Source organism: Asterias amurensis, chromosome 12, assembly GCF_032118995.1.
Source record: "Asterias amurensis chromosome 12, ASM3211899v1".
Lineage (NCBI taxonomy): Eukaryota > Metazoa > Echinodermata > Asteroidea > Forcipulatida > Asteriidae > Asterias > Asterias amurensis.
This window is the reverse complement of record NC_092659.1, coordinates 5,183,719-5,209,122: the sequence shown is the minus strand read 5'-3', so window position 1 is coordinate 5,209,122 and position 25,404 is coordinate 5,183,719. Positions and strand designations below refer to the sequence as shown.

At 37.6% G+C, this 25,404-nt stretch overlaps 1 protein-coding gene across 1 annotated transcript; it reads right to left on the bottom strand.

The window, feature by feature from the left end:
- Positions 1-1,326: 1,326 nt before the first annotated feature.
- On the bottom strand, positions 1,327-15,913 carry LOC139945497 (uncharacterized). Its single transcript, XM_071942861.1, has 5 exons — positions 15,668-15,913; positions 8,502-8,929; positions 7,102-7,336; positions 5,712-5,900; positions 1,327-4,177 (listed from the first exon to the last, which is right to left on the bottom strand). The coding sequence occupies exons 1-5, from the start codon at positions 15,711-15,713 to the stop codon at positions 3,984-3,986; spliced, it is 1,092 nt and encodes a 363-aa protein (XP_071798962.1). The 5' UTR covers positions 15,714-15,913; the 3' UTR covers positions 1,327-3,983.
- Between the last annotated feature and the right edge of the window lie 9,491 nt (positions 15,914-25,404).

The window sequence follows — 25,404 nt, the reverse complement described above, 5'->3', positions numbered from 1 at the left end:
ATCATAATTATACATAAACTGACAAACCTGTAGAAGTTTGAGATCGATCGGCCATCTGGGTCACGAGAAAGTGGTGAAGACCGATTACACATTTTGCATGACATCGATTGCAAACAAGATTAATGAAGCGCTCACTGAGCGATAAACTCCAAACGGGAAATGAATTAGTCTTTCTCATCAAAATATGACATTTCAGACAGAAATATTTCAATTGATGTTTTTTACTATCATCACCATTAGACCATTTAAATTCTTGTTCTAACAAAGTATGTAACGTTCCTTTAAAGGCAGTGGATACTGTTGGTAATTACTCAAAATAATTATTATCATAAAACCTTTTGTTGATTACATAAAACATTGTGAGAAACGGCTCCCTCTGAGGTGACATAGTTTTCGAGAAAGAAGTAATTTCCACGAATTGGATTTCGAGACCACAGATTTAGAATTTTGAGGTCTCGAAATCAAGCATCTGAAAGCACACAACTTCATGTGACCATGGTGCGACACCGGCATTTTTTCTTTCATTAATATCTCACAACTTCGACGACCGATTGAGCTCAAATTTTCACAGGTTTGTAATTTTATGCATGTTGAGATACACCAACTGTCAAGACTAGTCTCTGACAATTGCAAAATAGTGTCCACGGTCTTTAAGGGCACTGGACACAATGAAAATTACTCAAAATAATTGTTAGCAGAAAAACTTACTTGGTTATGAACAATGAACAAATATTGTGAGAAGTGGCTCCAAATGTTTACAGAGTTGTTATTTTATGCATGTTTGGATAGATCAAGTGAGGAACACTGGTCTTTAACAATTACAAAGGGTATTCAGTCCCTTTAAAGAACAAATCGTGCAAACTTTTCAAACAACTTGCTATGGACGTCATCCAACTCGGCACGAATCCAAGTTTTTGTCAAGCGTTTGGAGCAAAGGTCAAATGTTTAAAGGAACACGTTGCCTTGGATCGGACGAGTTGGTCTATAAAAAGCGTTTGTAACCGTTTTTTATAAAATGCATATGGTTGGAAAGATGTTTTAAAAGTAGAATACAATGATCCACACAAACATGCCTCGAAATTGCGTGGTTTTCCTTTTACTTTGAGAACCAACACGGTCGGCCATTTATGGGAGTCAAAAATTTGACTCCCATAAATGGCCGACCGTGTTAGTCGACGAGGTAAAAGGAAAGCCGTGCAATTTCGAGGCATGTTTGTGTAGATCATTGTATTCTACTTTTACAACATCTATCTAACCATATGCATTTTATAAAAAAAAAACGACTACAAAAGCTTTTCAAAGACCAAGTCGACCGATCCAAGGCAACGTGTTCCTTTAAGTAGTCAACAATCAATATCAGTCGCAGTTCGGCTAAAAAAAACATGGCAAAAGGAAACCAAAAAGAAGAAAGAAAAAAACAAGCAAACAAAACACAGATATAGCATGCAATACACTACACAGCTATTATTTGAGGGATATGATGTCATATTGATAAGAAAAAACAACTGACGTCTTCTCTTGTGACATTCAATTTTCAATATAACTTGAACTTTATAGGTACTTGACACTATTTGTGATTACTCAAAATCATTTGTTAGCAGCAAAATATCATTAACCCTTAGACCACCACTCAAATCTCTCCATTGCTCGATGCCGAGTAAGTTTTTATGGTAACGATAATTGTTAGCAATTACCAAATGTGCCCGATGCCTTTAAGCAGCTCCATGAAATTGGGTCACTGTCTATAGAGTAAAAGTCAATTATCTAAAATAACACAACAAAACACTATATTTTCTATATGAACATTCATATTATTTGCAAAGTTTCAAAATGTTTCAAGGTCATTTACTTAGCAATTATATACATGTACATTTTGTTTATGCCTACAAGCTAATATAAGAACAAGTAAACTACACTGCACTTTGTTTATTAAAAGTTACTGTATCTCCATCGTACTGTTTAATATTTATGTAAGGCCAAGCATAAAGAAAGGACCATGGGCCAAGTATTTAAAAAAAACAGTTGATCGTCCGAGTTTTTCCATAAAGAAGAGGATAAGAGCCTTTTCATTTATTATTTATTTCAAGGTGGCCACCAAGCATTTTAATTCAAACTGGCCACATGTTTACCAGTTTAAAGTCACCATCCAATTTATGTCGTAAAAGTTCTTGAAAGAAAAATTGGTCTTTGGGAGAAAAAAAAATGTAAAATATATTTATTTATTTTTTAAACAAAAATAAAAAAGGTACGGCCTAAAAAATTGGGGACAATCAACTTTTTTTTTTTTTTTTTTTTTTTTTTTAAACAAAAAGCACAATAACCCTTTAGGAACTTGCGCATTAGGAAAAGTTTAATGTTTCTTTTGTGAGATTGTAGGACAGCGTCGTAAACTAGAGGCACCCCCATTTGATGGTCATGCCTCCTGGTTACTTTCAACAATTTAAAAACCTTTTTTTTTTTTTTCTTTTTTTTTCAATGTGGACCGAACAATTACTGTTTTTTACTTCAGATTATCCTATAAAAAATAGCAAATGGCATAACACAAGTGCAGCTGAAATGGCCCTTTTTAAGGAAAACCAAGTTTTAAGTGTCCAGTCGTGCCCCCTAGAACAAATGGTGCACACCCCTTGTGCCCCTAGTATTGCCCTAGTATTAAATGACCTAAACACAACCAAGCTTTATAAGCTTTAGGCAGGATTTTGTCCCCGTCAGTTCTATACAAAAATAAAATAAAAAATTCCATACTAGTTCTTTAAAAACAACTCTCTTTTAAAAGTTCCTACCTATTTTGCCAGCACTCTTCATACCGGAGTTAATATTTCAGTGAGCTACAAAAAGTTTTTAAAAATGTGTATAATTATTTTTTGCTAATGTGTAGATGAAAAAAAATATACATGTATAAAGCAGTAGATTTCTTCACGAAGTTCAGCCATACATCTTAACGTGGCTTTAGACTTGGCTCAAGGTGTTGTTCGTTATCAGCTGCTTTTACAATCCACTCTGTCACAAGACTTATCCTTAAGAACAAAATTGTATGAAAGAACAACTTGTAGCAAGACTAAACCTGCCTTTTTGAATATCAGCATGGTACCAGCAGGGATTAAAAATTCCTATAATATATTGTTTAACCACATGACTAGGAAATGAAAGCACAGAGTATACAAGCTAACTACAAAGGAAAAACCAAAACAAGGTTTTTCTGTCATTTATAAAATAAAGTCAATTTGAACCTGTTCACAACAGGATTTAAACTTGTCTGGAGGTCAAGACTAGGCACTCTCAGTATCCCAGGGGTCAAGATTGGGCACTTACAGTATCCCAGTGGTCAAGACTAGAGGCACTCTAAGTATCCCAGTGGTCAAGACTAGAGGCACTCTAAGTATCCCAGCGGTCAAGATTGGGCACTATCGGTGTCCCAGTGGTCAAGACTGGGCACTCTTAGTATCCAAGTGGTCAAGAATGGCCACTCTCAGTATCCCAGTGGTCAAGACTGGGCACTTACAGTATCCAAGTGGTCAAGACTGGGCACTCTCAGTATCCAAGTGGTCAAGACTGGGCTCTCTCAGTATCCAGTGATCAAGACTGGGTACTCTCAGTGTTTCAGTGGTCAAGACTGGGCTCTCTGAGTGTTCCAATGGTCAAGACTAGGTTATCTCGGTATCCCAATGGTCAAGACTGGGCACTTACAGTATCCCAGTGGTCAAGACTTGTTTTCATGTGGGACTCGAGGTAGGCACTGAATGTACATGCTGAGCAAACATCTGTGTAAGGATTAAACTAAAATAATATCCTTTATCCTCGATATCATTACTAGTAAAAACAAAATTACAAAAAACACATGTTTTACAGATGAATAACCATTTTCTCCCATCAATCTTTTGATGGGAAAAGTCTGTCACATGGTGTGTAAAAAATCAGAAATTTTGCATAAAATTAAGATAGAGTACCAGTCGAAGAAGGCTGTCGCATAAACCACATCATCTTCAGTAGTCCTGTATAAGGCCAATGTGGTCAGTGGCTGGGACCCGTTTCTTTTTGTTGTAGTAATAGCATCCAACAGTTCCCAGGAAAAATACAACAAAGATGGCAGAAACTACAAAGGTGGCAGCCCTCCAAGTATGATTCTGCTCAGGTGTCTTGGAAGTAGGAACTACTGGCACGTACGGACATAGAACACCTATGCAGGAAGGGATATTAATCAGAAAAATAGTTTGTATATCTCTGTAAAGTTGAGTTTAAAGATGCTATGTCAGATGTTTGGCCCCAAACATTAAAAAAATATACTTTTTTGAGTGAATGGTATTTCAAAGAGTATCACCCGCTCTACTGAAAAATAGTTTAACTTTTACTTTCAATAGTCAGGAACCATGACAAAAAGTTGAAATGTTTCTTATAAAACACATAAGAATTGGTCACATGATATATTGTCGGGATCCCGACAAAAACTAAGTTTGAGCACTTTATTTTACTGCTACTAATAATTGGCGGGCTTTTTCGAGCAATGGCTCAAATGAAAGCTTGTAACTTTCTCGACCCCCATCAAAATACCTATTGAATTTTAAATCAAATGTTTGGGGTTAAATCGGCAAAAAATCTGACATAGCATCTTTAAACTAAGAGTAACTATAAATATAAATATGAATAGTAAACTTGCGGGTACAATCATGGTTGTACCCGCAAGTTTACTATTCATATTTATATGTATAGTCACTCTTAATCTCCACCCAATGCAAGACTTCAAACACCATTGAGTTTAAACTGCTCAAATACTGTAAAGAAGTGTTAAAATTGTAAAAGCATTTTGCCCATATAACCACCCTATCCCATCAAAAATCAAACTACACATCTTAGAACAAAAGACTGTAATCTATGTCTATTTTGTGCATCGTGCTTTTATAAAACAAGGGTTTATATGTTAACTATTTTAGACATGGCTTATAATAATAATAATTTTTAAAAAAATAACTAATTCTTATAATGGCGCATTTCATAATTGAAAGAAATACCAATGCCCTTTACAATAAATAAAAGGCAAACAGCAACAAGTAAACAATAAATACAATAATAATAGGGAAACAAAAGGATTAAACTGAACAATGGGCAATAGAAAACAAATGCGGCTTGCAACACATATGCAAAAAGGGATATTATTAAGATAACAAAAATGGTTTAATATTTGCAGGGCTGGCCCTTTTACACTAGCCCGTCCTACATTGGTTAGTTAAAAAAAATGCTAAGGGCTAGTATTGATATTTATGATTTGATATTTGAAATAAATAGTTTCATCGCCTCTCAGTCTCAAAAAGACACAGGACACTATTACCAGTCTTCTCACTTTGTGTAACTCAACGTGTGCACAAAATAACAAACCTGTGAACATTTGAACTCAGTTAGTGGTCGAAGTTGCGAGATAATAATGGAAGAAAAAACACCTTTGTCACACGTGATTGTGTGCTTTCATAATGCTGGAATTCGGGACCTCAAAATCTTATTCTGATGTCTTGAAACCAAATTCGTGGAAAATTACTTCTTTCTCGAAAACTACGTTATTCAGAGGGAGCAGTTTTTCACAATGTTTTATACCATCAACCTCTCCCCATTACTCGTTACCAAGTAAGGTTTTATCCTAATAACTATTTTGAATGATTAACAATAGTGTCCACTACCTTTACAGATATTATTATAAATATTCAAGACATATGCTAACTTACTCTTTCCAAATTGCCCCCCAGTCTTGTCTGCAAAAGGCTGCAGTTTGACATCCTCAACTACAATGCTAAGGCCATATTTCTCGTCGGCTGATGAGATGGGCTGAGAAGGACAGGAGAATGACTTTTTCATTGGTGCCTTTATTCCTCCCAGTGGATCCTCGGTCGAGCTGAAGATGTACACAAATTGTCCTGTCAAATAACACAAACAAAAAATAATAATAACAGCTGGTTTCTTGTTAGACCTATGGCATGCATATCCGTTACTCAGTGACGCTCACGGCGCTTGAATATACAGTATTTTCCTGCAAGGTATGTGGGACTACATTTGAATTATGAGATCAACTCCTTTTACATAGCACCATGTAATGGTTTACAAGGTGCTGTGGCCAAATATGCTGCCAATCAAACCAGGAACATCAGGGCGAACCCCTTCTCTTTTCGATAAGTGCACTGGGTTCTTTTAGGTTCTTTTACATGCGTTACACAACACACGGGACCAACCAACAGCTTTTACGTCCCCACAGAATGAAGCAATGGTTAATTGTCTTGCTTAAGGACACAAGTGTTACGACTGGGACTCGAATACACTTTTCTGATCCGAAACACCAGAGTTTGAGTTTGGCCAAGTGTCAGGAAAGGATGGTTGAGTGATATAAAAATACAAATTTAACCTCCACCTGTGATGTCTACATGCTATTGTTTCCTTTGCCCCATTACTCTAAACGAATGGTGCGATAGCTACATTTACACAATATCATGCCATTCATGCGAAATAATGGAGCTCTGTATCAATAGAGCATGACATCACACGTGGAGTTTAACAACAGATAATGCCCCTTAGTGTACGCACCATTCGTGGGACACAAATGGCGCGCACCTTGGGCATTTTCCTATGTGTTATTTTTTCCCTGCAAGGTAATACACAATGACAGTGAGCCTTTACACAGTAAAGTTCCGGTAACAAATTCGTCACCTAGCATTTCAGATACTGACATTTTTGCTTGACGACAGCTAGCCTGAACATCTGACGTCACTGACTTCGAGGCTTGTGAGTAACGTCAGAGACCGGCCTCCAGCCGGCGTGTATATACACCTTTGACCTACATTCATTGCACATAAAGATACGCAGTCTAATTTTATTGTGGACATGATAGGAGTACACTGTTTGGGCATCTATGGAAAGCTCATGTCACTACACGTTTATCCAATGATATCATTGTATCCAATGGAATCAAAGGATCTGATTAGCAGGTATCTGTCTTTATCCTTTAGTCACTGCATTTATCCAATGATATCATTGTATCCAATGAAATCACTGGATCTGAGTAACAGGTACCTGTCTTAATCCTTTGCGGATAAAGACAGAGGCCCAGTCTAAATGACAGCTTACCTTCATTAGTCGAATCAAAATGGTTGTCATATTTAAGCTCAAATGACAGAGAAGTCAACTGAAACGTGTCTGATTCAACAATTTTGAATACAAATCGCAGGGTCCAGGGGTCGGCACTACTATTTCCATCTGGGAAGAAGCTCATGGCGAATGTTCTCATTTCCATTGAGGAGCAGTCACCGGATACATTTAAGAGTGGCTCCTCAATCGGGACTAACACTTTCACATCAGTACGCTGGAGAATGAAAAGAAGCAGATTTGTTTTCAAATATAGACGAAAATCAACATGTTTTTTGGGGGAAAGTAACCTTCACTCTCAATGGGTGCGTTCTATAAGCTTCCCTGGATTGACCCCGCGGTGCTCACTCGGGTGAGCCCCTGACAAGAGCTAATCGAACGATCACACTCGCCCTCTCGTGGTGACGGTATGCACCTCAGGTCACCCCCAAGTGACCCACCCCACAAGCAGGGCACTGGGGGCTGACCCGGGTGAGCCCCATTAAAGCTATTCGAACGTACCAGGGCAGACCGGGGTCTACCCAGGGAAGCTAAACGAATGCACCCAAAGTGAAACTCCAGGCCTATCACTCCCTTAGTTAATGGTTCAATGGGGTCTTACCACTGTGTGTCTAAAAAAAAATAATATACACTATTCAAATGACTGCCGAATAACAAATTTATGATTATGTGTGAAAAGCTTTAGATGTATGGATAGCTTATGGATTCAACTTTCATGCTTGAATCATATATTTTTTATTCGGCAGCCATTTCAAAAGTGTATGTTTTGGTTTTTTTTTAGACACCCTGAAGGGTGGCATTGCAGATGCGTGGGGATGAGATGGATATGAATAAGTATGTATTTTCTGACTTACAAAAAGGGACCAAATAGAAATGGCAGTCCGACACATTTTTAACAGGCACTAGACACCTTTGGTTATTGTCGAAGACCAGTCTTCTCACTTGGTGTATCTCAACATAAAATAACAAACCTGTGAAAATTTGAGCTCAATTATTGGTCGAAGAAGTTGCGAGAGAATAAAAGAAGAAAAGAAGACCCTTGTCGCACAAGTTGTGTGCTTTTAGATGCTTAAATTCGAGACCTCAGCTGAGGTCTCTAATTCAATTTAGGTATTTTAATAAAATACATATTTCTCAAAAACTACGTATTTTAGAGGGAGCTGTTTCTCATAATATTTGACACTATCAACAGCTCTCCATTGCAAAGTGGAAAGGATTCTTTTATTTAAAATAAATTTTTAAAAATTAACAAAAGGGGACAAGGGGGAAAAAATAAAAAATAGAAATTAAAAAGGAAGCGGCCTCTAAAACGGTAAGCGGTGGGGATCAAACCATGTTTTTATTTTTGCTTGGCCTTACTAATATGTGTATTTTCAACTTACCATGCCTGTTGTGTTGTAGTAACTGATGGTAATATTTTGTGAGAACCACATCACCTGGCAGGTATTGTTGCCGTCCATCACCTTCCAAGACATCTTAGGTGTGGGTGTGGTCTGTGGAGGAGGCGTGGTCGGTGGAAGAGTTGTGTTCGATGGAAGAGCTGTGGTCGGTGGAAGAGCAGTGGTCGGTGGAAGAGTTGTGTTCGATGGAAGAGCAGTGGTCGGTGGAAGAGCAGTGGTCGGTGGAAGAGTTGTGTTCGATGGAAGAGCTGTGGTCGGTGGAAGAGCAGTGGTCGGTGGAAGAGTTGTGTTCGATGGAAGAGCAGTGGTCGGTGGAAGAGCAGTGATCGATGAAAGAGCAGCGGTCGGTGGAAGAGTTGTGTTCGATGGAGGAGTTGTGATCCCCAGCATCGATGTACCTGAACAGCCACCTGTCACCACGATAAGAAAATTTACAATTACAACTCATCTTTTAACAGAATCTATAATATGTCTATCCACTACTGTGCATCAATATTCAAATAACCAACTAATTTACAAGAACATGTTGCCTTGGATTGGTAGAGTTGGTCTTTGTTATGAAATGCATATGGTTAGATAGATAATTTAAAAGTATAAAATATAATAGCTTAGTTCGCTACACAACACACGGATATGGCATAAGCCCGGTTCATACTTCCTGCGAATGCGAATGTGAAGCGAATTTGACGTCACAACTCTCCTTTCGCAGCGATAATCGCAAGTGAGTCGAGGACGGGGCAACTCAGTGAAAATTTCGTTGCGAATTTGTGACGTCAATATTCGTATCGCATTCGCATTCGCAGGAAGTATGAACCGGGCTTTAGCCCTTCGCTAAACGTCGCTCTTTTGTCGTGTCGAACTCGAATGCTCTTCGCGCGACAAAAGTGCGGCAGTTGAACAAATCGGTGACAAACGTCGAACTTATTTAATTAGTTTGCCGCACTTAAATTAATTCAAAATGGCGACGCGGGAAAACCATTGCTAAAGAGCCATGTGACATGATGATGACAATTCGAGCTGTGACACTAAAAGTTACCCAACTGAGAATTTAATTCGATTCGACACGGCAAAAGCGCGACGTCTGTCACCAGGGTGTGGCTTGGCGTGCTACACGACGGTGTCGAACTCAAATAAAACGTTTGTGCTAAACGCCGCTCTTTTGTCGAATTCACCATTTTCCAGTTATTTGAGTTTGACACGGCAAAAGTGCGACCTTTAGCGCAGGCCTTGACACTTGACAAGGTGAAGTATAAAAAACCACTAATAGTATCACCCTCTGAACATTTTATGAGAATAAGTATCCTACAGCGTCTGAACATGGTCTTCATGTCCAATTAATAAATGAAAGGTGTTGTTCTACAACAACATCCATGCCTGTGCCCAATTTCATATTGAAGTTATTATTTAATTTAATAAATATAATTTATTTAATTATTTTGTTTATTTATTTATTTTGTTTATTTTGTGTACTCTTGCTTTGTTTTCCATGAATCTACTTTTTGCTCCGGACTAGGTTTCGTCTGTTTTTAGGTACTCACAATATAGAAATACTGCACAATTCAAGGATAGCCCCAAAAAGCTAGAGTCTTTAATAATAATAATAATAATAATAATAATGATAATGATAATGATAATGATAATGATAATGATAATGATAATGATAATGATAATGATAATGATAATGATAATGATAATGATAATGATAATGATAATGATAATGATAATGATAATGATAATGATAATGATAATGATAATGATAATGATAATGATAATGATAATGATAATGATAATGATAATGATAATGATAATGATAATGATAATGATAATGATAATGATAATGATAATGATAATGATAATGATAATGATAATGATAATGATAATGATAATGATAATGATAATGATAATGATAATGATAATGATAATGATAATGATAATGATAATGATAATGATAATGATAATGATAATGATAATGATAATGATAATGATAATGATAATGATAATGATAATGATAATGATAATGATAATGATAATGATAATGATAATGATAATGATAATGATAATGATAATGATAATGATAATGATAATGATAATGATAATGATAATGATAATGATAATGATAATGATAATGATAATGATAATGATAATGATAATGATAATGATAATGATAATGATAATGATAATGATAATGATAATGATAATGATAATGATAATGATAATGATAATGATAATGATAATGATAATGATAATGATAATGATAATGATAATGATAATGATAATGATAATGATAATGATAATGATAATGATAATGATAATGATAATGATAATGATAATGATAATGATAATGATAATGATAATGATAATGATAATGATAATGATAATGATAATGATAATGATAATGATAATGATAATGATAATGATAATGATAATGATAATGATAATGATAATGATAATGATAATGATAATGATAATGATAATGATAATAATAATAATAATAACCGTATTTATAACGCACCTTTTGCCAAAGGATACAAAGCGCCAAGTATTATAACTGCAAGGAGTGGGGCGAATTTTGAGATATAAGACCTAATCCTTAAGCACCATGTAATGGTTTACAAGGTGCTGTGGCGCATTATGCTGCCAATCCAGCCAGGAACACCGGGGCGAACCCCTTCTCTTTTCGATAAGTGCACTGGGTTCTTTTACATGCTTTTACACAACACATGGGACCAACTGCTTTACGTCCTATCCGAAGGACGAAGCAATGGTTATGTGTCTTGCTTAAGGACACAAGTGTCACGGCTGTGGATTCGAACCCACAACTCTGCTGATCAGAAACACCAGAGTTTGAATTCGGTGACTCTTAACCGCTCGGCCACGACACTTCCACTTTAGTTATTAGCTTTTTATTTGGGGGGGCAGTCCTTGGATTGTGCAGAATGTCTACCTTGTGTTTGGTTTATTTTATTTCCTTGTCTTTTCTCCTGTTGTTGCGTATGTCATCGGGCAACATTCTAAATGAATTCCTCTGACCCGTTTATCCAGCTATGGGGACAGGGCATTCAGTAACATTTCACCCCGCCTCTGGAACTCTCTGCCTCAACATCTCAAGGACACACATGACATCTCTCGATTCCAACATTCTCTCAAAACCCATCTCGTCAGATTAGCCTATATAAAGATATCGAGTGAAATTTTCTTCTTGTTCTTGCCTAGCGCCTTTAAATGTTAAACAGATAAAGTGCGCTTTAAAAATGCTGTGTTATTATTATTATTACTATTATTATTATTGTTGTTATTTTTTGACATGACTGTTCTTGCTGTATTTTTATCCGAATAAATTCAATCAATCAATCAATCAATCATAGAGCTTCCTATGATTGGTTAAGCGTTCAACCACTTTTCTTTTCTTTTTTAGAGCTTTTCACTCAAAAGGCCAGAGAGGGCACCATCTAGACGGTAAAGACACTATAGACACTATCAGTAATTTTCAAAGACCAGTCTTCTCACTTGGTGTATCTCAACATATGCATAGAAAACTTGAGCTCAATTGGTCGTCGAAGTTGCGAGATAATAATGAAAGAAAAAACACCCTTGTCACACGAAGTTGTGTGCTTTCAGATGCTTGATTTCGAGACCTCAAATTCTAAATCTGCGGTCTCAAAATCAAATTCTAGAAAAAAAAATCTTTCACGAAAACTATGTCACTTCAGAGGGAGCCGTTTCTCACAGTGTTTTATACTATCAACCTCTCCCCATTACTCGTTACCAAGTAAGATATTCATTGTCAGTAGTTACCAGATAGTGTTCGTCAAAAATAAAGAGGAAAATGCCAGGCTATGCAAATTACTGCAACATACACAACTTTGTACCGTGCTTTCAATTTTCAATGCTTGTTTACGTAATTCTTTTGTACAGGCTGTTAAAGCGGAATTCAAAACAGGGTTTTTTCCGGTGCAACTTAATCATCCTGAAAGAATATTTTTGCTTTCTGTTTGAGTTCCTAGAAAACTTTAATGCCTGATTGAATCTGGTCGGATGATTCCACACTGCATCCCTTCCTAGAGACCCCATTGAATTATTCTAGAAAAAAGTTGCATAATTCTTTCAAAAAAAAAAGTTCTGTTAAAGACACTGGACACATTGGTAAAAAGTGTCAAAGACCAGTCTGTGAAAATTTTGGCTCAATTGGTCATCGAAGCTGCAAGAAAATAATGAAAGAAACAAACGCCTTTGTTTCACAAACGTGTGTGCTTTCAGATGCCTAAAAGGGGCATCAGTCATTTAATATTTGAGTGAGAAATTACCTTTTTTCTCAAGTCAAAAACTAAGTTACTTCAGAGACTCAGAGGGAACTGTTTCTCACAATGTTTTATGAAAAGATTGCTCATTACAAAGTAAGTTTTTGTGCTAACAACTATTTTGAGTATTACCCCATGTCTTTTGATTTGGGGCGTATTGATTGGTCACTTCCATTTTTAGTTCAAGTTTGACACATTTGCGGGCAGATTGGGATTCACAGTAGTTGCCTCCATGCCCCTTGAAATGTCCAACTGAAATCTACATTCTGTAAGTGTCTGTTAAAGGCAGTGGACACTATTGGTAATTACTCAAAATAACTATTGGCATAAAACCTTTCTTGGTGATGAGTAATGGGGAGAGGTTAATGGTATAAAACATTGTGAGAGACGGCTCCCTCTGAAGTGCCAAAGTTTTCGAGCAAGAAGTAATTTTCCACGAATTTGATTTCGAGACCTCAAATTTAGAACTTGAGGTCTCGAAATCAACCATCTAATAAACGCACACAACTTCGTGTGACAATGATTATTTTTCTTTCATTATTATCTCGCAATTTCGATGACCGATTGAGCTCAAAACTGTGAGAAACGGCTCCCTCTGAAGTGACATAGTTTTCGAGAAAGAAGTAATTTTCCGCGAACATGATTTCGAGAAAACAGATTTAGAATTTGAGGTCTCGAAATCAAGCATCTGAAAGCACGCAACTTCGTGTGACAAGGGTGTTTTTTCTTTCATTATTATCTCGCAACTTCGATGACCGATTGAGCTCAAATTTTCACAGGTTTGATATTTTATGCATATGTTGAGATACACCAACTGTAAAGGCTATCTTTGACAATTACCAATAGTGTCCACTGCCTTTAACCTTGGGTCAAATTTATACATTCTTCTTCTTTTTTGCCATGTCCTCGCCCAAATTTGGGCTCAATTGGTCATCGAAGTTGTGAGAAAATGATGAAAGAAGAAACACCCTTGTTGGACGAATTTGTGTGCTTTCAGATAGGAATTAAAGACTTCTAGCTAGAAGTCTGTTATTATTTTAGTTACTTCAGAGGAAGTCGTTTCCCACAACGTTTTAAACGATCAACAGCTCTCCAATGCTCGTTACAAAGTCAGTTTTCGAATTAATATTTGTTTTGAGTAATTACCAAACGTGTACCTTCCCTTTAAAGCCATTGGACACTTACGGTAAAAAGTATTGTCCAAAAGCCCACACTTCGTGTATCACAAATTATATATAAAATAACAAACCTGCAAAAATTTAAGCTCAATCGGTCATCGGAGTCGGGAGAAAATAACGGGAAACCCACCCTTGTGTCCGCACGTTTCGCCGTGTCATGACATATTATGTTTAAAATAAATCCGTAATTCTCGATATCGAGAATTGATCGAGAATTGATAATTGTTTTAATGTTTTCTCAAAAAGTAATGCATTTCATGCACTTATATTTCAAGAGAAGTCTTTCACCATTACCTTCTGTAAACCTTGTAAGTTATTTGTAAATCTGTGAACTTTTTTTTTTTTTTTCTGTTCCGAAAGTGTCCAATGGCTTTAAAAAATTAGTACCAGATACACAAAGTAACAAGTAACACGAGTGATTTACTTTTGAGTAGTAAGCATAGACCCAATAGCTGGGGCCCTGATGCGCCCTTTTTTACAATCTTTTGCATTTGCATTTTCGTTTCTACCCCCCCCCCCCCACCCCCATTTAAAAAAAATATATGATATTTCGGTATGCGTTTCCGTACCATAGGCTTACTTACTACGAAGTATGTACTACTGAATGTGTACTTTGTTGAATTCATATTGTTGATAGATAATGTATTTCCTACATTGTAAATCTAAGTGTACTTTAATGAATGTATATTGTCGGTAGATGTTGCCTTTCTTACTTTGCTGACCCGTCTTTGTTTGATTTGTCCATTGTTCGTTGTTACAGGTAACTACTTTCATTGTTAGCAGCTTGAGCAATGAGCCTTTTTGAGTACACCTGTCCTTTCCAGGACATGTTTCCTACCTGGAGGGGTATCTTCTTCCACAATACATAAATTTAAATAATTATCGGCTCAATGCACAAGCTTGCTCAGGGAACCATACCCTTACAAGCCTTGCTTCTGTATGGGTCCCCCACAGTTTCACGAATGTCAATGCTTATTATTCATTTAATTAATCTTATCAAACAACTATTTATTTCTTTATTTCCAACTAATACATTGCCTATGATTTGATACTGATTTGAAACTGTGGAAATAAACTGAAACTGAAACTAGTACGTACTATGTACACTTGTGGTAGTAAATCACTCGTGTTACTGTGTGTGCAAACACTCGGTTGTTGTTAGTGAACACTTCTTCCTTAAAGGAACACGTTGCCTTGGATCGGACGAGTTGGTCTTTGAAAAGCCTTTGCAACCGTTTTTTATAAAATGCATATGGGTAGAAAGCTGTTGTAAAAGTAGAATACAATGATCCACACAAACATGCCTCGAAATTGCGTGGTTTTCCTTCTACCTCGTCGACTAACACGTCAGCCATTTATGGGGGTCAAAATTTTGACTCCCATAAATGGCCGACCATGTTAGTTCGCACAGTAGAAGGAAAACCACGCAATTTCGAGGCAAACTTGTGTGGATCATTGTATTCTACTTTTAAAACATCTTTCCAACCATATGCATTTTATAAAAAACGGTTACAAACGCTTTTGTTTTGACCAACTCGTCCGATCCAAGGCAACGTGTTTCTTTAATTTCTCCACACACCCCTAAAACATGGTGTAGTGACACAGCACAGTGACAGATGTATTACAACCTATACAGACACTGTACTACATTTCAAGAAAGGGATATATTTACCTTCTCCGACGAGCAGCAGAACCAAAACAGCAAAGAATTTCTTCATTTTAGAGCCGGAATACAGCGAGGAAAAAACGAGGAAAGCAGCTAGGCCTTTTAAAGAACTGAACTGAACTGAACTGAATGTAGTACTAGTAGTAGTAAATTGAACCACACTCTCATCCACGCATGGCTAATTCTCGAATATTGCATTCACGGGAATTTCCAACAGTATGAGAAATATTCATCAATTATTAACACTGTCATATGCTGTGTGGAGTGTGTTGGTCGAGTTGGTATTGTTGTTTGTTTGCGTACAGTACAACACACTGCCTACTTCCGCTTGCCAACATCACGTACTACTAGCTGCAAAAAGATTGCGTAACCATTGGCCCGTTTCCAAACCATGGCTTCGGCTTTGGGGGTTCGGCTTCAAGCTCAATCCTCGCGTCTGATGAATCCCTGAGTGCCTACGCAAAAACAACCGCGGGGCCAAGCCATGGCCAAGCTAGCCTGAGCCGAATCCAAAGCCGAAGCCGTGGTTTCGATAAGGGCTATACAGCTGTAGCAGCACTGATACATCAGTGTGTACATGTACATTGAGGGCAAACACACTTTGAATGCACGCGCGCTCTTTTAAAGGAACACGTTGTCTTGGATCGGTCGAGTTGGTCTTTGAAAAGCGTCTGAAACCGTTTTTTATAAAATGCATATGGTTAGAAAGATATTTTAAAAGTAGAATACAATGATCCTCGAACACAAGTATCACTCGAAATTGCGTGGTTTTCCTTTTAGTTTGCGAACTAACACGGTCGGCCACATGGGAGTCAAAAATTTGACTCCCATAAATGGCCGACCGTGTTAGTCGACAAGGTAGAAGCAAAACCACGCAATTTTGAGTGATACTTGTGTGGATTATTATATTCTAGTTTTAAATATCTCTCTAATCATATGCATTTAATAACAAACGGTTTCAAACGCTTTTCAAAGACCAACTCGACCGATCCAAGACAACGTGTTCCTTTAAAACTACCAAAATGCATCAGTCGAACAACTAGACACCCCCCCCCCCCCCCCGACACACCCCTATAACTCACAATCGTTTGATTCAGTCTTTGGTTTATTGTATATATAAGATTATTTCTAGGTGCATTGTTTGCGGTTTTTTTCTCTAGATTTTCAAAGGCTAGGCTCCTGTATAGAGATTTGAATCCCTCCATGGTTATCTAATTGCATCGCTGCTTCTGGCAACCCCCCCCCCCCCCCCACCCCCTACTTCAGAAAAAAATAGCCCGCCCCTAAATTGGGCAAGATCTGAAATGGGTCCATGCACTACACGTCTACAAAAAAGTGTATTTTTATAGGAAGTTTCATGGACAGCGGTCGACTATGTTAGGGCTTAGCAGTGTTTATCAAATAATACCTGGTCAAATTTCTATGTTCAATCCAAAATCATTTAAAAATGTACCCAGTCAGTTTCCCTTGTAGTTCATTATTTGATAAATAATAATTAGGATAGTTGCAGAACTGTAGGGGCTTTGATTAACTAATGGGGTGCTGCTCCAACGCATTTTTTTCTCAGTGCGTCCCGTGTCCAAGGGAAATCTGTCCCGCCCCGGAGATTCTGTCCCCCTCATGGGAAATTTTAAAGTGGGCCGGCTGTAGTCTGGTTCCCTGACCAAAGATTCCTTGACGTCTCTTGTAAATTCGACAGAGCCTAGTCGGAGATTTTGGGGTCTGGGAACCAGACTAGCCCGGCTGGAGGGAGGGTAATTATCTGCACACGTTTGTCCCGAAAAAGCTAAACGAACGCACCCACAGATTTTGGATACGTCGTATGATAATTCAAATAGTCTGGCTACTTTCCGAAATTCACATCTTCGTCACAATCTCGAAGTACGGTACCAGATTTAATAGCTTGTTTGTACATTGTTGGTTGCCGGCGGCTGGCTGTACTATGAATATGGAACGTATTCTAATAATTGTAAAGTAATTGTCCCAGGGTTTGGTTGAATATAAAGTAAACCTAGGAGACGAGGTTGTGCCACACCGGTCTGGGTTTTTTAGCTGTTTCGTAGCGAAGCGCAGCGAAACAGCTCTTGTTTTTGTTAAAGTTTTTTTTATTAGCTGTTTCGTAGCGAAGCGCAGCGAAACAGCTCTTGTTTTTGTTAAAGTTTTTTTTATTATTTTTTTTTATTTGTCTGTTTCAGTACACACAATTTTTTGCATAGTTCCCAAAGAGCAATTGCAATGAAACTTTCAGGGATCGAAGGTTATGGTGCAATGATGATCCTAAAGCATTGATGTCATGATGACGTCATCAGCGGTCACGTGACGTCATCTTAAAGGTGTTTTATGTTAAATGTTTGAAAATCTATATCAAATCAGCCAAAAGAGACCGTAGGTTTCTGTTTGCGAGATTGGATAGGGATAAATTAGGTCTTCATTTTATTTTGCGTGCGTGACCTCACATGACCTCTACTTCCGGTCGTGACGGGCCAAAAACGGAAGTGCCCTGTAACTCAAAAGTGGTAAAAGTTATGAAGTTGCTTTACAAGGCAGAGGTGTCTAGCAAGAGTGGGCAGTTCAAAAAAAATATTGATGACGTCACAAATTGCAACAGTGCCCTCTAGCGGCAGGTTGAAAACTCTTCAAAATGGACTTTTTGAAGATGTCTGTGGTAAAGTTTTTTGTAATCACTTTAAATTTTACACACACGCTAACGGTCAGGCAGGCATCATGTGTGTGAAGTTTTAGATCAATGACGTCATCGGGAGTCACGTGACGCGGCCTTAAAGGTGCACTTTTTGAACTAATATAACTCCCTTAGTAATTATGCGATCATGTTGAAACTTGATAGGTTGTTGGATATTGACAAGTTCTTTTGAAATGTGAAATGACGTCATGATGACTTTATCACATGATTATTTATGATTTTTTCAATTTTTACACCTTTAACACATAAATTGCTATCTGAACATGGAGTATAATACAAATTATTTTTTTAGTTATGCCACATTTGGCAAATTGCTTTGAATACCCAACAAATTTGAAACTCAGTTGAGAAATTTGAAATTTTTATTGACGAAACAGCTCTGCATTTGTGCACAAATGCAATTTAGCTCTAGTTTCTTCTTTTTTTTTTACATCGCAGCGAGAGGTTTTGCACTAGGCCTTAAACTGCCGATTCATGTCTTGGGATGAGATAATACGTTATAAATAACGCTGCACCGAAGCGCAGCATTTTTTGTGAAAAGTGTGGCACAAAAGATCCGGAGCTTTTTGTGTGTCATTGTCCTTTCTCTACGGTCAAACACAATGGTAAAGGAATGCAGTATTTCTAGTGAGCATAATCATTATGTTGTATTTTTAGTTGGTAACTTTTTCCTCGGAAGTATACGTTTTTAGGCTTAAAGGGAATGTATACGTTTGGCAATTGTCAAGACCAGTCTTCTCACTTGGTGTATCCAAACATAAGCATAAAATAACAACCCTGTGAAAATTTGAGCGAAATTGGTCATCGAGGTTGCGAGAAAATGGTGAGAGAAAAAAACACCCTTTTCAGATAGGAATAAAAGACTTCTTCTGGCTAGAAGTCTTTTATTATTTTAGTGAGAAATTACCTCTTTCTCAAAATCTATGCTACTTCAGAGGGAGCTGTTTCTCACCATGTTTTATACTATCAACAGCTCTCCAATGCTCGTTACCAAGTCAGTTTTGAAGTTAACATTTTTTATTTTTTTGTAATTACCAAACGTGTACCTTCCCTTTAATATGCGTATCTTCACCCGTTCCACTCGTACTCCAAAAACTAAGAGTTCAATGCAACACTTAGGCTTTAAAGGGGGGTAACACTCCGTATGGCGCGCCACCACTATTTCACTCATTTTTACAAAAAGGGATATCTCATTGAGGTAAATAATTAGATACTATAATTATTACATATTGATTAAACGAAAAAGTGGTGGCGCCATACGGACAATTTTCCCCCTGAAGGCACTGTGGCATCAAAACCACTGTTGAATGTACAAAAACAACGTGAAAAACTGCTCCCTTTGAAGAACGTATAGGCCCTATAGTGTTTGAGTAGGCCTTAGAGAATTTTCTCCCTCAAAGCCTTTTATTGTGCATCTGAAAGCACACCCATGTTTGTGTGCAACATGGGTGTTTCTTTCTTTGATTAGTCTCTTGCAACTTGGATGACCAATTGAGTCATAATTTTCACAGATTTGTGACTGCATGCATAATGTTGGGATACACCAAGTGAGAGTACAGGGCCCAACTTCATAAAGTCTGTAAGCACAAACATTTGCTTAGCATGAAATTTATTCCACATTTCCATTTGTTGCATATTGCTTGATACTGGTATCCAGCTGTTGTTTGCTTGTCATGAAAATCACGTGGAAATTTGGTTGGTAATCCTGTTTTTGTTAAGGTAAAAATTTCATGCTAAGCAAATTTTTGTGCTTCTGGCTTTATGAAATTGGGCCCAGGTCTTTGAACTACCAAAATGTGTCCTGTGCCTTTACTGAGGGTCGGGTTATTGACAACTCTTTGTTATGTAAAGTTAAACTCATCTGATTTAAAAGGGAGGCTACAACATAATAGTATGTCAGATCTAACTTTGACAAAGTTAACTTTTTCATATTGTTAATCTAACTGTTTACTGAGGTCAACATTATAGACGATGTTGACATTCAAACCGCCCTTTGTTGACAAACACTGTACACGTCATGTTTCGCCTGGCAAAAAGATGCGTATAGTCATGGTAAAATTGCGTGTACTTTCTAGCTGGCTGCCAAAACAAAAAGGTTTTGCCCGGCTTAACAGAATAATTGAGCATGATACCAGTCACAAATTGTACATCTTGACATGGGAGGAGACATTGGTGTTGGGCTGGTAACCTTATTCTGGAAAGCTAATTTTTTGTGCTTTAGCATGCAGCTATTAAATTGGGCAGAGTTCTTTTCAGAAACTATTTGAATCAACTTACACTTCCCCTACGGTATGTGCAACTAATACATGAATAAATTGGAAATGCAGGTTTGAAGTAGGCCTATCATGGCACAATGAATCTTTTGTGAATATAGTATGTTTCTGGATAGGTAAACTGTGCTTTCTTTCCGCCGTCCGGAAATGACGATCTCACAAGAGAATGTGTAGCATGGTGTAAAAAATTGTTTTGTCCGCCATGCACTGTCTTGCAAAGATCCATATAATGGCAAACAACTTTTAAGAGAGAAAGACCCTGAACTCGATTTAGAGTAAAGTTTGTTCCAATTTCACTAAAAAAAAAGAAGAGTGACACAGATTGACTTTAACTCTCAAAATGAGCAAAACTGACACCACCTAGACAAGAAACTGAAATGTTCACTCTCTTACATAAAGAAAGTAGGCCGACCTATCCTCCATCTTAAATGGAGTTCACACAGAACAAATAAATGAACCCGCAATCTGTGATAATACTTCAAACCTGAATCTGAAATTGAGTTCACACAGAACAAGAAAGTTAATCTTCAGGCAGTGTTCAACAACCAATTTGAAAAAAAGACCACCTTTTATAAGAGTCAACATCATGCATTTCAACAAAGCATTGCTCGCGAGGCAAACATGCACGTTTTATTATCCCAGCAAATTAACAAATCATTTTCAGAAAGTCAATTTTTCAACGTTCCGAATTTATAGCTTACCATCAGTTAAAATATAAAATAAGGAACTGTTTTCCCCTAGAGGAGGAACTTTGTTCAAGTTACTTTAATGTAAAAAGCTACACAAACTACTGGTAAAACCAACTACTTATAGAAAGATACTAATAGAGAAATGGCAAATTGCAAAAACGGAAAAATTGATGATATGCATGGCATTTAGTTGGTACATAGCAATACAAAAGGCTCCCATTATTGTTTTGGTATTGAACGCTAAAGTTGTTATTCTTAACAAAGATCTTTTTTTTCTGGTAACAAAATATTTCTTTTTTTTATAAGAATGAACGAAGGCTTTCTGTCATTCATCTTCATGCGATATTTATATGAAAACTGCAAAGAATGCAAATTAAATTAAGAGCAGACCATTTTCTATTAGGGACTCCAAACAGCTTGGTCGTGTTGTCAAAATTAATATCAATGTTTAGTGAATTGGTCATCCAGTGTTTTATCTGACACCAACAAAATTAGGAGTCTCCTTAACCTTACAAGTACAAAACGAGTGGACTGTGTCCCTTCTTCCGTTTAAAAAAAGTTAGAATCCTTTCGACCAATTTTAGAAAGACAGGAATTTACACCCAGAATTCTTTTTTTTTAATGAGCCATAGCCTAGAAAATAATAATAGTTTATATATAGCTGGGTTTCTAAGAAAGAAAGAAAATCCGAATTAACCAAAGTTAACCATACAACAATTGACCCTGCAGCGAGCCAAACATTTATACAGATGGGCACCTATTGTGCTGAAGTGCACACGGTACAATTTTATACAGGTGTTTGCGCTCAATTGGCAATCGAAGTTGCAAAAAAAAAACTATGAAAGGAAAAACACACTTGTTGCACAATGTTGTGTGTGCTTTCAGGTGACCGAATAAAAGGCTTAATGCCTGAATTCTTTTCAAATTCAAATATTCTAGTGAGGTATAGGCCCTACCTGTTTCTCAAAATTCTACTTTAGTGCAGAGGGAGTCGTTTCTCTGAATGTTTGTTACTATCAATATCTCTCCTTGGCTCATAATATGCTAAATATAAATATTTTGAGTAAATACTAAAAGTGCTGCCGTTGAATTCACCAAACTCTTGCTAACTTTTGATCATATGACTTGGGACGTGTCTCAGGCTTGCATCGTAACACCATGGGCGTCAATCGGGGGGGGGGGGCAGGGAGCCCAAGTTTTGCACTGTGTAAGACGAAACCCTGTGTCCCTAATATGGGCATTAATCCTGTGGGCAAAGGATGACTCAATATCCCCCCTTAAAATTGGCCCAGATTGCATCACAGAGCATCTAAAATGCAAAATTGTCCCGGGCCCTTAATTGGGCCCACACCCCGAGCCGTAAAGGCTTCTCACACGCATGCTCCATCGTTGACAGATTTGAAACTCCTCCTTGAAAGAGTGGAAGGGACGTGTCCCCAACCCCACCCCACCCCATTTTCGAAGGGTGGGGGACACAGTATCAAGTTCCCCGTGTCATTTGACCACCTTTATCATGAAAATCGTGTTTTGCACTGTGGAACTTTGGAGCACTGGAACACAATATTCACACAGCTCATTGTTCTGTTTCCTTGCCATTTGGCCGCTAAGTGGCCTAAAGATTGCAACACAGAGCATCTAAATATACAAAATTGTCAAAGACTAGTCTTTTCAGTTGGTGTATCTCAACATATGCATAAAAAATCAAACCTGTGAAAATTTGAGCTCAATCGGTCGTCGAAGTTGCGAGATATTAATGAAAGAAAAAAACACCCTTGTCGCACCATGGTCACACGGAGTTGTGTGCTTTCAGATGCTTGATTTCGAGACCTCAGATTCAGAATTTGAGGTCTTGAAATCAAATTCGTGGAAACTTACTTCTTTCTCGAAACTACGTCACTTCAGAGGGAGCCGTTTCTCACAATGTTTTATACTATCAACCTCTCCCCATTACTCGTAATCAAGAAAGGTTTTATGATAATAATTATTTTGAGTAAGTACCAATAGTGTCCACTGCCTTTAATACTGTATTCATATGGTGATTATCGTGTTTTTTTTTGGCAAGCACAGTTCATGAAAAGAAATACCAGATTTTATACTAACAATCAAAGATCAAGGCCAGTACCGAGATTTCCTTTAAGCGCTTGGTATCACCACCAGAGTGACACGGGCGCACACCACAGGAACAGTTCTATGGAGTGGTGGGAGGGGGGGGGGGGTCTCGCCGGGGTTTTTTCTTCTCCTTTATTCGGGGATTTTGTGAACAACCAGAATGTGCTGAATAGATTTGGCAAAGAAGGTTTCTGGTTTCGTCATCAACCATTTTCAAGCGGTATTGTGCAACAGAGAGTTTTCCTATAAAAGATGTTAAATTTGCACTGGAGAAAAACAACATTTATTTTGGTTTTTACCCAAATACACCGATGTGTGTTAGCACTGCATACTCAGTATACTTTCCAGATTTCTGTGGGGGAAAAAATAGAGGCATATTACTCGGGTGGGATTCGAATCCACGACCTTTGCAATTCTAAAGTAGTTTCATGTAATACCAACTATAGACCACCGAGATTGTCTGGTAGGAGGCAGTTCGGATCCGAAATAGCACCGGGTACTGCAAACGATTTATAAAGATGTTGAGAGTTGTTCCTTCTCCATTACTATGTTATCAAAGCCTTCTTGTTTTCTTTTCTATTTTCCTTTTTTCTTTTTTGACAATGTTCAAAATATCAGTTTCTCGTTTCTCTCCCTAGTGTTAATTCCTGGGTGTTTTTTTTTGTGTTTTTTTTAAACATATTATTTGATGTTCCCATGTTGCGCAATTAATTTTTTTTTTACTGCGATACATGTTTTTAATTAACTATTTTAATGACAAGTAAAGTGAAGCCAAAGGCCCTAAAAGCTGGAATGTTTCCATCGAGGCCCTTTTTAAAACTCGAAGACTTAAAGCCATTGGACCCTTTCGGTACAGGGGGAAAAAAAAAGGTTACAGATTTACAAATAACTTACAGGGTTTACAGAAGGTAGTGGTGAAATACTTCTCTTGAAATATTATTCCATGAAATGCTTTACTTTTTGAGAAAACAGTAAAACAATATCAATTCTCGTTAACGAGAATTACGGATTTATTTTAAACACATGTCATGACACGGCGAAACGCGCGAATACAAGGGTGCGTTTTCCCGTTATTTTCTCCCGACTCCGATGACCGATTAAGCCCAAATTTTCACAGGTTTGTTATTTGATATAGAAGTTGTGATACACGAAGTGTGGGCCTTGGACAATACTGTTTACCGAAAGGGTCCAATGGCTTTAAACAATTGACTGCGTGGGTTTTCCCTCTCTGGGGTACACCCTCCCACATCCAATTCTCCATCTCTCCACAACTTCAAGATTACAAAATAGTATTAGGCAATAACACAAACAGTAACTCATAGCCGTCAACATGTGAACTTCCTTTATTTTTTTATAACATAAATATACTTTCATAAACTTCCTCAGAAATGAACTTATTGAATAAATCCGCACAATTACTGTTTCAAAACAACGAGCAATATTACGGCAATATTGACGCCATAATGTTTGGTCCTTGTAGAAAGAAAACGTCTGCAGGATTGGCGAGGAGGAACTCTTCTGTGTAACATAAAACTCTATAAACAACCCCAAAAGTAAAAATGCTGGAGAATAACAAACAAAAAGAGTTGTACAGTATCTGTGAAGCCTACTTTCTTTAAATTTTATTGAAAGACAATGGACACTATTGGTAATTGTCAAAGATCAGTCTTGTCAAAGATCAGTCTTGGTGTACTTCAACATAAATATGCACAAAATAACAGTCCTGTGAAAATTTGAGCTCTATTGGTCGTCGAAATTGCGAGAGAATAATGAAAGAAAAACAGCCGTTGTCGCACGAAGTTGTGTGCTTTCAGATGCGAAAACGCTCAACCGATGACCAATGTTTCTGGTTGGGGTCGCCAACAAGCATTGATGGAGTGCGTTTTGGCGACCCCAACCAAAAGCTGTTTCTGACGTCATAACCAAAACGGTAACCGAGCTCACAACTCGGTTCTCGTTCAGTCTGAACAG